The sequence below is a fragment of the Atractosteus spatula genome, chromosome 4 (assembly GCF_055471065.1).
Source record: "Atractosteus spatula isolate fAtrSpa1 chromosome 4, fAtrSpa1.hap1, whole genome shotgun sequence".
Classification (NCBI taxonomy): domain Eukaryota; kingdom Metazoa; phylum Chordata; class Actinopteri; order Semionotiformes; family Lepisosteidae; genus Atractosteus; species Atractosteus spatula.
This window is the reverse complement of record NC_142709.1, coordinates 70,080,637-70,093,616: the sequence shown is the minus strand read 5'-3', so window position 1 is coordinate 70,093,616 and position 12,980 is coordinate 70,080,637. Positions and strand designations below refer to the sequence as shown.

Below are 12,980 nucleotides of genomic sequence, written 5' to 3'. Positions count from 1 at the left end.
AGGGTGATAGGCAAAAAAATCTTACATAGTAATTTTAATTGTTGAAGAACAGATTGTATAAGAAACTACAACAAACAATGTCTAGCCATTTCCTAAATATTTCACTTATAATAATATTCTTAATTTTATATTGTGCTTTTCATCTCTTCAAGGTGCTCCACAATAAAATGAGACAGTCACAAAGGCAATGGAGATAGCTGTAAACCAAATAATTCTGAAAAATAGAAATTAAAGCTAGGGTACAAAAATGAGTTTTAAGACAGGATTTAACAACTGTTAACAAGCCTGCAAAAGTTGTTGGATTTTTCAATTGAATATGCAATGCAGCATTCGTGAAAAACTAAGATTTTCTATTAGAGGAAGTGAAAGGACACTATATTTTTTATGAAAAAATACTATAAAATAAATAATCTAAATAAAAGATATACACAACAATGTATTAAAGCTTCTTCAACTTTTCAGATGAAAATCTGCTTTAGATTTGTGAAAGCCAGTGTAACAGAAGACAACTTCCAGGTATCTGCAGAGAAACAGCACAACACAGCTGCTTCTTTTCTATATTTCTTCGAATATATACTGTATATACTGAAAAAATACTATACTGTACATTTAATACTTAATGTTAAAGAAAAACATTACATAACATGACATGACTGAAAAACAATTTGACTTAAACAAATAAAATATAACCACAATTATACATAAACACATAAGAAATGTTAATTTGATGTTTAAAAGCAAGTATTTTAATTATTTTGTGCAAAACTTTGTGCCTTTCATGATTCATAAACATTTAAGATCTACTACAGTGACTTTGATGACATCTTACCAATCATGTGTTTCTTTGTATTTAATTCAGGCTTAAATAAAATTATATAACATTTGGGTGCAAATATACAAAACAGTAAACCATAACTAGAAGTCAAAATTGCAAATATTTCTACAGCTACTGTATATTTTCCAGGGGAACTAACATATGCTGGGATAAAGGTGATCCAGACAGCACAGAATATGAGCATGCTGAATGTAATGAATTTGGCTTCATTGAAGTTATCAGGCAGCTTCCGAGCCAGGAAAGCGAGCACAAAGCACATGACAGAGAGGAATCCTATATACCCTAACACAGCCCAGAATGCACCTGGAGATCCCAGCTCACACTCCAGAATGATTCTCTCTGCATAATATTTAATGTTCTTGTTTGGAAAAGGAGGTGAAATTATCAGCCAAAGAACACAAATCAAGACTTGAACAAGTGTGAAAGCAAGAACACTTAACCGCTGCTGTGTGGGTCCAAACCATTTCATAATGTTATTGCCTGGTAGTGTAGACCTAAAGGCCATTAACACCACTATTGTTTTCCCCAGAACACAAGAGATGCACAGGACAAATGTGATCCCAAATGCTGTGTGGCGCAACATACAGGACCAGTCAGAGGGCTGGCCAATGAAAGTAAGTGAACAGAGGAAACACAGTGTCAGTGAAAAGAGCAGAAGGAAACTCAGTTCAGAATTATTTGCTTTAACAATAGGAGTATGTTTATATTTAAAGAAGATCAAAGCCATGCCAATGGCTAAACAGGTTCCACCCAAAGCAAATACCATTAGCACAATTCCCATGATTTCTCCAAAAGACAGAAATTCCATTGCTTTTAACATACACTTGTCTCTTTTCTCATTTGACCAATATTCTACAGGACACTGGACACAAGTGGTTGAATCTGAAAGGAAATAAAACTTGAGTTATTCATTTTCTAAAAAACATATTTCTGTTCCTGTAGTTTTTAAATATGTTTGTAAATAGAATTCAATATTTTATTGCCTGTGCAGTATATACTGATAATGAGGAGGCAGAAAAGCAGGGATGGTTATTCAGTTGTGAATATACTGTATTCTTTCTCACCTGTAGTGTTGCTGATCTCTCCGTCAGCACAGCGTATGCAGTCATAGCAACACACAGGCCTTCCTCTCTGAGCTGCCTTTCGAGTGCCTGGGAGACAGCTCTCACTGCACACTGACTCAGGCTTCTGCAGGGCAAAGCAAAGCCTCAATTACAGGTATCTTGCAATGCAGGGAACTCAGTTAAATTAATTAGGCAGTGGGAGTCTTTACTGTTAATTCAATAACTATTTGGGGGGAAATTATAAGAAAATTCCAAGTAAATTTAAAAGAAAAAACGTCAATACCCTGGTGGACGGATATTACTATTGTTTGGAATGTTATTCTTTTATTTATGGACAAACATTTGAGGAGTAGAGATGTTTTAACATTAAAGTAAAACAAAGACAAATGTGCCATACTCCTCTTTTGCAGTGGATTTTCTTTATATTTAGCTATGTCTCAATTGAAAAGAAGAATATATTTTAATATTTAATATTTTAAAATTCAGTATTCACATGCTGGATTTACAAAAGCTTAGTCTTTCAATTACTTACATAAATGTTTGGAGAATTTCTTTAAAAGAAGGAGTGAATTCTTTAATACTCTATTAATACTTTAATACACCTGTACTTCACTAACAAAAGTTTATTTTCTCAATGTAGATCATATTTGGGGTTTCAAGATATCACCAGTCAATGCTCATTATGCAATATGTTAGTAAAACATATTTTTACACTGCTTACCTTATGTTGACCCCCTGCCCAAACAATGTTGACCTGGTTCATGAAGAACTGATGTCCTGCTGGCAGTGAAGCATCATAGTAACCGACAGTCATGAACTGTATGGTGCTCCCATTAACAACCTGCCAGTTCACTAATTCGTATCTCGCAGGGGGGTCTCCATTGTCATCAAATGAGACCTGTTCTCCAGTTTTGGTTGTGAAATTAACCTTTTTTAAATATTGGTACACCTGTGAAAAAAAGGACATCTTGATGTGATCACAAACATATGTGAAGTATGCGTTACATACACGTGCATACAGTATTACTACATTGTCACATACTGTATGGATATGCTTTACCTGCCAAGGCTTAGGAGTAATTCCTTTTGCACAGCTATAATTGCCAGTCAGACCTTGACCTTTCTTGCACTCAAGTATGTTGTGTAGAGAATGTGCAACAGCATACACTGCTTTGTATACATTATTGTATGTTCTAAAATCAGATTCTTCTGTATTTATGTTTTTCAATTCTCTTTTGTTTTCCAACTTTGCACAAGGAATTTCTACATTACCCTCATCTGTCAGGGAACAATTATATTCAGTTTTCCCAAACCTGTTTTGAGGACCACTGCTTGGTATTTCAGATGGATAAACATTCGTTAAAAACTCTCCTAGTCCTTCTATGTTGGTTTTAATAACACTGAATCCAATGGATCCCCTCAGAACATGAGAACCTTCTGCTGTGGCAACATTACTGGTGGTAATCCAAGCTTCACTGCCAATCCATTGGTGGCCAGTTACATTCTGAAGGGATAACTCTTTTATTAAGGCAGTTATATCTCTTTGAACAAGAAATGTTACAATGACTTTTGCAGTGCTCCTTTTTATAATCTCTACTGCCTGAAGAAATTTCTCTCTGGAATCAGACTGATGAATAGACACTGAATATTCAATACAGATCCCCTCTTTCTGGGCAGCCTGTACAAATGTAGCCATCCCATTGTTGCCATAATCGTTATCCGTTCTTATGGTCCCAACCCAGGTCCATCCAAAGTGCTTCACAAGCTGAGCCAGGGCTCTGCTCTGATAATAGTCACTGGGGATGGTTCTGAAGAATGATGGGAATCTCCTTCTATTGCTCAGACATGCACAGGTAGCAAAGTGGCTGATCTGTTTAGAAAGGAACATTGGAAAATGCAGTTTTTGAAAGGAACTTATGTACTGGGACTACTTTATTCATGTTTTACTTTCTGTTATTAAGTCAAGAATACATAGAATAATCCTCTCTTGGTGTTTATAGCACATTGCTTTGTGTGTCTAATATACATATATACACACTTTTGATATAGTAATTGTGATACTGTTAATGATATGTATTAGTTTTAATTATTTGAATAAATTAAAAAGAGTTTAATTTCTCACCACAGGAATTCTAAAAGGACCGACTGCTTCTGAGATTGCGACAGTGGGTGATGATGCAGACTCTCCTATTATAGCTTGAACTGCAGCTGGTCTGGAGCAGGAGCTGTCAGAGAGAGTTTCCTCATTTCCATTCATCAGAGCCATGGCTGCTCTTACACAAGAAGGTGAGGAGTCACAAGAATCATAGATCTTGTAGCCCAGTGAGATCCCAGGAAGTATTTCTGTACTGTTGTTTATTTCTTCAATGGTAAAGATCATTGTTTGTGCTGACTGAAGTTCACCAATGTTCAAACTAGTAGAAATACAGAAAAAAATAGTTTCAAAGATCATTTTAATTTCATTTTAAATAGCAAGATTTGTATGAAGATAGCAAATTGCATTTTATGTGTGATTAAATGGAGCTGCACAGAGAGCATAATAACAATTTAAATTACAATGATTGTAAGATATGTAATATTGCTTTAAAAAATAGACACTAACCTTCTGCAATCCAGGGGTTCTGGTTTGGTTTTAAAGTGAAACATTTTTGCGTCGATATTGCTGTGAATTTGGAACATGCCCCCAATCATAATGTCTCCATCCTTAGATAAGTGTGGAAAAGCTGCTCTCCCTTGTAGCCGGCAAACTGGTTGCTGTGCTGCTCTCAAAATGATAACAACCAGCATCAACGCTGCCACCTGAAAAATCATCCCAGACTGTACAAGGTCGCCTCTTTCTGATCCAGAACAGTTTTCCACAATATACTGGCCTTATATTTCACTGGAGGTCTCAGGGGTTCGAGAAATGAAACAAAGGTTAAAAAATAAATCAGGGATACTCCAAGGACTGTTACAGGTTTTAATATGCTCAGGGATAAGAAAAAGTAATTCTTTTGAGATTTTTCTTTTTCTTTTATGGTGAATACACTACATCCATAATAATAAAAGTTTATGAAGTCATTATCAAATCTAAGTTAAATCTTTATGCAATAGGCACAATAATGTCTTACAAAACCTTTATTGCCATTCAGAAAACAGTTGCTTTGTTTTTTTTAAGTAACACGTTTCCTTATTGTATTCAGAAACCTTAACGTTATGTGAAGTAGTACCGTTTCATCAGAATACTCTCTGTTATCCCAGTCATCACTTGACAGGCAATAAATAAATTATAAAAATTATATAAAAGTATTGCTTCTAAGTATAGTCATTAAAAAGTAAAACTTGGAAGCATTTAACCTGAATTGCCTACAGTATTGAAAAATGAAGCTAAAGATGGTTTTAGTTTTTAATTCAGGTGGGTCGCTGCATCAGCATGCGTAGGCTGCAAAGGAACAAGTAATAGGTTTATTCCATGCTGAAAAAAAGAAGAAAGAGAACACAATGTTTCGGCCGTGGAGCATTCTTCACACACCTGAAGAAGGCTCCACGGCCGAAACGTTGTGTTCTCTTTCTTCTTTTTTTCAGCATGGAATAAACCTATTACTTGTTCCTGTTTAGTTTTTAATGTTATGCTTATAATTTGAGAAAAAATATTGTAATGACCGGGGGGTTTGCACAGAATGAGCACATGCTTTTAGATGCACAGGCACCACATTTATTAAACCTCTGTCTGTCCACCACAACAAACAGAGATTCAAAACTTTTCCACTGGGGCGGAATCTGAATGGGCCAAGCATTGCCGGTATCGATGTCGTGCTGGACTAGGATCGTCCGCGAGCAGTCCTTGTCTCTGGCTGCGAACAGCTCCTCATTCTCGGCAATGAGTGCTCATAACTGCCGCTGCTGGTCCTGGGTGAGACTCACGCAGTAGGTTCCTGATGGCATGCTTGGTCTCCGTCCGTCGTTCGGCCATGACCCTCTCCTCAGGGGGTACCTCCCCAGAGGTCACAGGGGCAAGTTCTGGCACACACAGCCAGTGTCACAGAAGAAGGAAGGCCGACAGCTTTTACACACTTGCAGAGAAAACGCACAACACAGCTGCTTCTTTTCTCTGTATCGAATATACTGTACATTTAACACTTAATGTTAAAGAAAATATATAATTGCTCTGAAATCAGTCCAGAGAACAGCAACCAGATACTGTACATTCTGTTGCCTATGGGAATGTCTTGAACACAGAAGACTGCAAGAGGACCTGATGCACGTTTTCAAAGTCCTCAAAGGCACAGACAAGTCAAAACCAACCTTCTTCAGAATGAGCTTTGAAACACGAACCAGTGGAAACAATTTAAAATTGTGGAAGGAATTTCTTAACTAATTTCTCATATAAAAAACTGCCACATAAGAGCTTACATATTTTAAAAACACATCAAAAAGAAAAGAAAGACTGTTTGGAAATGGTGCTCAACGACAAAGTAAAAGACCATGGCACACCACTGGTCCACATCTAACATGACTTGGCCAATCCAATATGGCTCATAAAATAGTAAGGAAAAGAGCCAGGTGTATCCTCCATCCACAGCTCCAGTAAGAGTATTCTTCTACACAATCTCAAATGACAATAATGAAATGTATGAGATGGTATCTTAACCCTGCCCAACAGGTGCTTCTATTAAGTTCAGAAAGTATGACTGAAAAACAATATGACTTAAACAAATAAAGAAATATAACCGCAATTATACATAAACACATAAGAAATCTTAATGTGATGTTTAAAAGCAAGTATTTTAATTATTTTGTGCAAATCTTTGTGCCTTTCATGATTCATATACAATTAAGATCTACTACAGTGACTTTGATGACATCTTACCCATCATGTGTTTCTTTGTATTTAATTCAGGCTTTAATAAAATTATGTAACATTTGGGTGCAAATATACAGAACAGTAAACCATAACTAGAAGTCAAAATTGCAAATATTTCTACAGCTACTGTGTATTTTCCAGGGGAACTGACATATGCTGGGATAAAGGTGATCCAGACAGCACAGAATATGAGCATGCTGAATGTAATGAATTTGGCTTCATTGAAGTTATCAGGCAGCTTCCGAGCCAGGAAAGCGAGCACAAAGCACATGGCAGAGAGGAATCCTATATACCCTAACACAGCCCAGAATGCACCTGGAGATCCCAGCTCACACTCCAGAATGATTCTCTCTGCATAATATTTAATGTTCTTGTTTGGAAAAGGAGGTGAAATTATCAGCCAAAGAACACAAATCAAGACTTGAACAAGCGTGAAACCCAGAACACTTAACCGCTGCTGTGTGGGCCCAAACCATTTCATAATGTTATTGCCTGGTAATGTAGACCTAAAGGCCATTAACACCACTATTGTTTTCCCCAGAACACAAGAGATGCACAGGACAAATATGATCCCAAATGCTGTGTGGCGCAACATACAGGACCAGTCAGAGGGCTGGCCAATGAAAGTAAGTGAACAGAGGAAACACAGTGTCAATGAAAGGAGCAGAAGGAAACTCAGTTCAGAGTTATTTGCTTTAACAATAGGAGTATGTTTATATTTAAAGAAGATCAAAGCCATGCCAATGGCTAAACAGGTCCCAGCCAAAGCAAATACCATTAGCACAATTCCCATGATTTCTCCAAAAGACAGAAATTCCATTGCTTTTAACATACACTTGTCTCTTTTCTCATTTGACCAATATTCTACAGGACACTGGACACAAGTGGTTGAATCTGAAAGGAAATAAAACTTGAGTTATTCATTTTCTAAAAAACATATTTCTGTTCCTGTAGTTTTTAAATATGTTTGTAAATAGAATTCAATATTTTATTGCCTGTGCAGAATATACTGATAATGAGGAGGCAGAAAAGCAGGGATGGTTATTCAGTTGTGAATATACTGTATTCTTTCTCACCTGTAGTGTTGCTGATCTCTCCGTCAGCACAGCGTATGCAGTCATAGCAACACACAGGCCTTCCTCTCTGAGCTGCCTTTCGAGTGCCTGGGAGACAGCTCTCACTGCACACTGACTCAGGCTTCTACAGGGCAAAGCAAAGCCTCAATTACAGGTATCTTGCAATGCAGGGAACTCAGTAAAATTAATTAGGCAGTGGGAGTCTTTACTGTTAACTCTATAACTGTTTTGGGGGTAATTATAAAATACATTTCCAAGTAAAGTAAAAAAATGTCAATACACTGCAGGACGAAGATTAATAATTTTTGGAAAGTGTTCTTTTGTGTATGGACTAGCATTTGAGGAGTAGAGATGTTTTAACATCAAAGTAAAACAAAGACATTATTTCGTGCAAGTGACAATTGTGCTATACAGTATGCCTGTTTTGCATTAGGTTTTCTTTATATTAGCTGTGTATTGACCCAGTTGAAAATAAAAAAACTATATTTTAATATTTAACATTTTAAAATCTCACAATAAATTTAGTGTTCCCATGGTGGATGTACAAAAGCTTAGTCTTTCAATTGCTTTCATAAATGTTTGCAGAATTTCTTTTAATGAAAGAGTGAATCCTTTAACACTCTGTAAATCAGAACACATGTATTTAACTAACAAATGTTTATTTTCTAAATATTCTGGAGATTAGATTTGGGGTTTCAAGATATCACCAGTCAAAGCTCATTATGCAATATATTAGCAAACTATTTTTTTACACTGCTTACCTTATGTTGACCCCCTGCCCAAACAATGTTGACCTGGTTCATGACGAACTGATGTCCTACTGGCAGTGAAGCATCATAGTAACCAACAGTCATGAACTGTACAGTGCTCCCATTAACAACCTGCCAGTTCACTAATTCATATCTCGCAGGGGGGTCTCCATTGTCATCAAATGAGACCTGTTCTCCAGTTTTGGTTGTGAAATTAACCTTTTTTAAATATTGGTACACCTGTGAAAAAAGGGCATCTTGATGTGATCACAAACATACAGTATGTGAAGTATGCGTTACATACACGTGCATACAGTATTACTACATTGTCACAAACTGTATGGATATGCTTTACCTGCCAAGGCTTGGGAGTAATTCCTTTTGCACACCTATAATTGCCAGTCAGACCTTGACCTTTCTTGCACTCAAGTATGATGTGTAGAGAAGTTGCAACAGCATACACTGCTTTGTATACATTATTGTATACTCTAAATTCAGATTCTTCTGCATTTACGCTTTTCAATTCTCTTTTGTTTTCCAAGTTTGCACAAGGAATTTCTACATTACCCTCATCTGCCAGGGAACAATTATATTCAGTTTCCCCAAACCTGTTTTGAGGACCACTGATTGGTATTTCAGATGGATAAACATGCGTTAAAAACTCTCCTAGTCCTTCTATGTTGGTTTTAATAACACTGAATCCAATGGATCCCCTCAGAACATGAGAACCTTCTGCTGTGGCAACATTACTGGTGGTAATCCAAGCTTCACTGCCAATCCATTGGTGGCCAGTTACATTCTGAAGGGATAACTCTTTTATTAAGGCAGTTATATCTCTTTGAGCAAGAAATGTTACAATGACTTTTGCAGTGCTCCTTTTTATAATCTCTACTGTCTGGAGAAATTTCTCTCTAGAATCAGACTGATGAATAGACACTGAATATTCAATACAGATCCCCTCTTTCTGGGCAGCCTGTACAAATGTAGCCATCCCATTGTTGCCATAATCGTTATCAGTTCTTATGGTCCCAACCCAGGTCCATCCAAAGTGCTTCACAAGCTGAGCAAGGGCTGTGCTTTGGTAATAGTCACTGGGTATGGTTCTGAAGAATGATGGGAATCTCCTTCTATTGCTCAGACATGCACAGGTAGCAAAGTGGCTGATCTGTTTAGACAGGAACATTGGAAAATGCAGTTTTTGAAAGGAACTTATGTATTGGGACTACTTTATTAATGTTATACTATATATTCATAAGTCAAGAATATATAGAATAATCTTTTCATGGTGTTTTTAAATAACACATTGCTTTGTGTGTCTAATATACATACTGTATATAAAGTATGTACACACTTTTGATATTATGATACTGTTAATTATATATATTAGTTTTAATTATTTGAATAAATTAAAAGTACAGTTTAATTTCTCACCACAGGAATTCTAAAAGGACCGACTGCTTCTGAGATTGCAACAGTGGGTGATGATGAAGACTCTCCTATTATAGCTTGAACTGCAGCTGGTCTGGAGCAGGAGCTGTCAGAGAGAGTTTCCTCATTTCCATTCATCAGAGCCATGGCTGCTCTTTCACAAGAAGGTGAGGAGTCACAAGAATCATAGATCTTGTAGCCCAGTGAGATCCCAGGAAGTATTTCTGTACTGTTGTTTATTTCTTCAATGGTAAAGATCATTGTTTGTGCCGACTGAAGTTCACCAATGTTCAAACTAGTAGAAATACAGAAAAAAATAATTTCATTTTAAATAGCAAGATTTGTATGAAGATAGCAAATTGCATTTTATGTGTGATTAAATGGGGCTGCCCAGAGAACATAATAACAATTTAAATTACAATGATTGTAAGATATGTAATATTGCTTTAAAAAATAGACACTAACCTTCTGCAATCCAGGGGTTCTGGTTTGGTTTTAAAGTGAAACATTTTTGCGTCAATTTTGCTGTGAATTTGAAACATGCCCCCAATCATAATGTCTCCGTCCTTAGAAAAGTGTGGAAAAGCTGCTCTCCCTTGTAGCCGGCAAACTGGTTGCTGTGCTGCTCTCAAAATGATAACAACCAGCATCAACGCTGCCGCCTGAAAAATCATCCCAGACTGTACAAGGTCGCCTCTTTCTGATCCAGAACAGTTTTCCACAATATACTGGCCTTATATTTCACAGGAGGTCTCAGGGGTTTAAGAAATAAAACAAAGGTTAGGAAGTAAATCAGGAATACTCCAAAGACTTTTAATATGCTCCATAAAATTAAAAAAGACTCCAAAGGTTTTAATATGCTCAGGGATAAGAAAAAGTAATTCTTTTGAGATTTTTATTTTTCTTTTATTGTGAATACACTACATCCATAATAATAAAAGTTTATGAAGTCATTATCAAATCTAAGTTAAATCTTTATGCAAAAGGCACAATAATGTCTTACTAAAGCTTTATTGCCATTCAGAAAACAGTTGCTTGTTTTTTTTTAAGTAGCACGTTTCCTTATTGTATTCAGAAACCTTTACATTATGTGAAGTAGTACCGTTTCATCAGAATATTCTCTGTTATCCCAGTCATCACTTGACAGGCAATAAATAAATTATAAAAATTATAATAAAATATTGCTTCTAAGTATAGTCATTAAAAAGTAAAACTTGGAAACATTTAACTTGAATTGCCTACAGTATTGAAAAATGAAGCTAAAGATGGTTTTAGAAAAACACCTTTACTTGATTTAATGTTATGCTTATGATTTGAGAAAAAATATTGTAATGAACAGAGGGATCGCACCGAATGATTATAATAGTCTGTTCAAGATATGATATGTGAATATTAGGTTATACAGTATAGCCTTGGTTGGTATACAGTATGAGTATGTTTTGAGACCTATGGCAAAAGTTTCTCCTTTATGTACTCATTCCATTCTCCTTTATTTACTGTGGATTGCTGGTATATCATTTTTGTTTTTTCATTATTTATTATAATATTGGAATAATGTTCAAGCTTGTGTTCAAGAGATGATACCATACTATAACAAGATGATAAATGTGATAGTGATTATTAAAACTGGGCTAAATAAACTTTTGGATGTTGGAATAAACATTTATTAGGCATTTTCCAATTTAGGTTCTAGTAAAAATAATGTCAAACACTTGCATTGTTTTTCAGTGCCAACCACATTCATTTTAGAATCAGAAGGTGAATTTTGAAAGATGTGCGGTATTTTATTTACATGTGTTACAACCACTCTTTCAGCAATATGTTTAATTTCCTCATCACATGTCAAAAACCGAACACGATGATTTCAAGAATGATCTAAGGTAATTGTAGAAGATACAGTATACAGTACTGCATATACTTTAATATTTAGATTACTTGTTCATTACAGAAATGTAAACATCCCTTACTGCAAAATGCAGCATGTAAATTGTGCGTTATTTGACCAGAATTAAAATAAAGGTGAAGGTCAGAAAAAAAGAATTGGAGGTGAAATCAAATTCAAGTTGATCACCATTACATAATATGAAATGAAGATCCAGAACCCGAACCTGAACAAGAGCAATAGACTGTAGAGTCTCGTGGGGAGCTGGGGGGAACAGCAGGCCTGCAGAGTGTCTGTAAAGAGCACAGGCAGCACACAGTTAATCTCCACTGACAGACAGACTGAAGCACAGGGCTGCAGCCAGGGTGTGTAAGCAGTGATAGTAAAAAATGTCTCATCCTTTTGTCCAATCATTATTGTTTAAATATTAGTATTAATATTTCTGATCTAGCTTAATAGGAAAGAAAAAAAGCTGCTTTTGTTTGGAAACCAGCCTTATTGGTAGTAAATATTGTAAATTACAGTATATTCTGGAGACTGAATATATTATCTTCTGTGTTAGGTTTGCTCAGATTTAGGATTTATAACGGTAAATTTGAAATATTATAAATACATTTGTTGCAGCTGTCAAAAAACTTAGAAGTACACACCTCCTTCAACATAATGGACTGGAATATAAGATAACTTAATATAAGATCACTTTATTAACCATATACAATTTCTTGCATTAGGAATTTGTCTTTTCGCATACCCCAGCTTGCTCTCTATTCTCTATTGCTGGAGAACTGATGTATTCTCCGGCAATGACTCCAGTGATATGAATATGACTTTGGTCGTTTTAATAATAAGATGCTTTATTATTTAATCCATTCTTTAACTAGATTAGTAAATGGAGAATAAATTCTTAAGAGCATTACAGCTATCAGCAATGTCCCACCCAAGATGTGATTGCCGGACCATCCTATTTACAGTCCATATCCTCTACTCCACAATCTAATGCTCAGATACATTTATCCATTTTAAGTAACTTATTAGCATAATACAAAATCGCTGTGAGGCAGAGCCTAATCTGACAGACAATAGACTTTAAGCAGGACACACCC

At 35.9% G+C, this 12,980-nt stretch overlaps 2 protein-coding genes across 7 annotated transcripts; both read right to left on the bottom strand.

Moving 5' to 3' along the window:
* Nucleotides 1-803: 803 nt before the first annotated feature.
* LOC148837034 (extracellular calcium-sensing receptor-like) lies at nucleotides 804-4,653 on the bottom strand. 5 transcript variants are annotated; one of them, XM_088914072.1, is made up of 6 exons: nucleotides 4,502-4,653; nucleotides 4,022-4,313; nucleotides 2,960-3,769; nucleotides 2,621-2,848; nucleotides 1,900-2,023; nucleotides 804-1,717 (listed from the first exon to the last, which is right to left on the bottom strand). In XM_088914072.1, exons 1-6 carry the CDS (start codon nucleotides 4,588-4,590, stop codon nucleotides 804-806), a joined length of 2,457 nt encoding a protein of 818 aa, XP_088770198.1. In that variant the 5' UTR covers nucleotides 4,591-4,653. The 5 variants fall into 5 exon arrangements, with proteins under 5 accessions (XP_088770198.1, XP_088770200.1, XP_088770201.1 ...); XM_088914074.1 differs by lacking the exon at nucleotides 4,502-4,653 and having other exon boundaries at nucleotides 2,960-3,177; nucleotides 3,229-3,769; nucleotides 4,022-4,306; XM_088914075.1 differs by lacking the exon at nucleotides 2,960-3,769 and having other exon boundaries at nucleotides 4,502-4,590.
* Nucleotides 4,654-6,677: 2,024 nt separating this feature from the next.
* Nucleotides 6,678-10,271, bottom strand: LOC148837033 (extracellular calcium-sensing receptor-like). 2 transcript variants are annotated; one of them, XM_088914045.1, is made up of 6 exons: nucleotides 9,999-10,271; nucleotides 9,230-9,732; nucleotides 8,923-9,190; nucleotides 8,580-8,807; nucleotides 7,819-7,942; nucleotides 6,678-7,636 (listed from the first exon to the last, which is right to left on the bottom strand). In XM_088914045.1, the coding sequence occupies exons 1-6, from the start codon at nucleotides 10,254-10,256 to the stop codon at nucleotides 6,723-6,725; spliced, it is 2,295 nt and encodes a 764-aa protein (XP_088770171.1). In that variant the 5' UTR covers nucleotides 10,257-10,271; the 3' UTR covers nucleotides 6,678-6,722. The 2 variants fall into 2 exon arrangements, with proteins under 2 accessions (XP_088770171.1, XP_088770170.1); XM_088914044.1 differs by having other exon boundaries at nucleotides 8,923-9,732.
* Between the last annotated feature and the right edge of the window lie 2,709 nt (nucleotides 10,272-12,980).

Coding starts and splice junctions, on each gene's coding strand:
- LOC148837034 (XM_088914072.1), bottom strand. CDS start 4,590: ATGATTGGGGGCATGTTCCAAATTCACAGCAATATCGACGCAAAAATG. Junction 2,024..2,620: donor GGGCAGGGGGTCAACATAAG/GTAAGCAGTGTA, acceptor TTTGCCCTGCAG/AAGCCTGAGTCAGTGTGCAG. Junction 1,718..1,899: donor AGAGATCAGCAACACTACAG/GTGAGAAAGAAT, acceptor ATTTCCTTTCAG/ATTCAACCACTTGTGTCCAG.
- LOC148837033 (XM_088914044.1), bottom strand. CDS start 10,256: ATGATCTTTACCATTGAAGAAATAAACAACAGTACAGAAATACTTCCT. Junction 9,733..9,998: donor GTCCTTTTAGAATTCCTGTG/GTGAGAAATTAA, acceptor CTGTCTAAACAG/ATCAGCCACTTTGCTACCTG. Junction 7,943..8,579: donor GGGCAGGGGGTCAACATAAG/GTAAGCAGTGTA, acceptor TTTGCCCTGTAG/AAGCCTGAGTCAGTGTGCAG.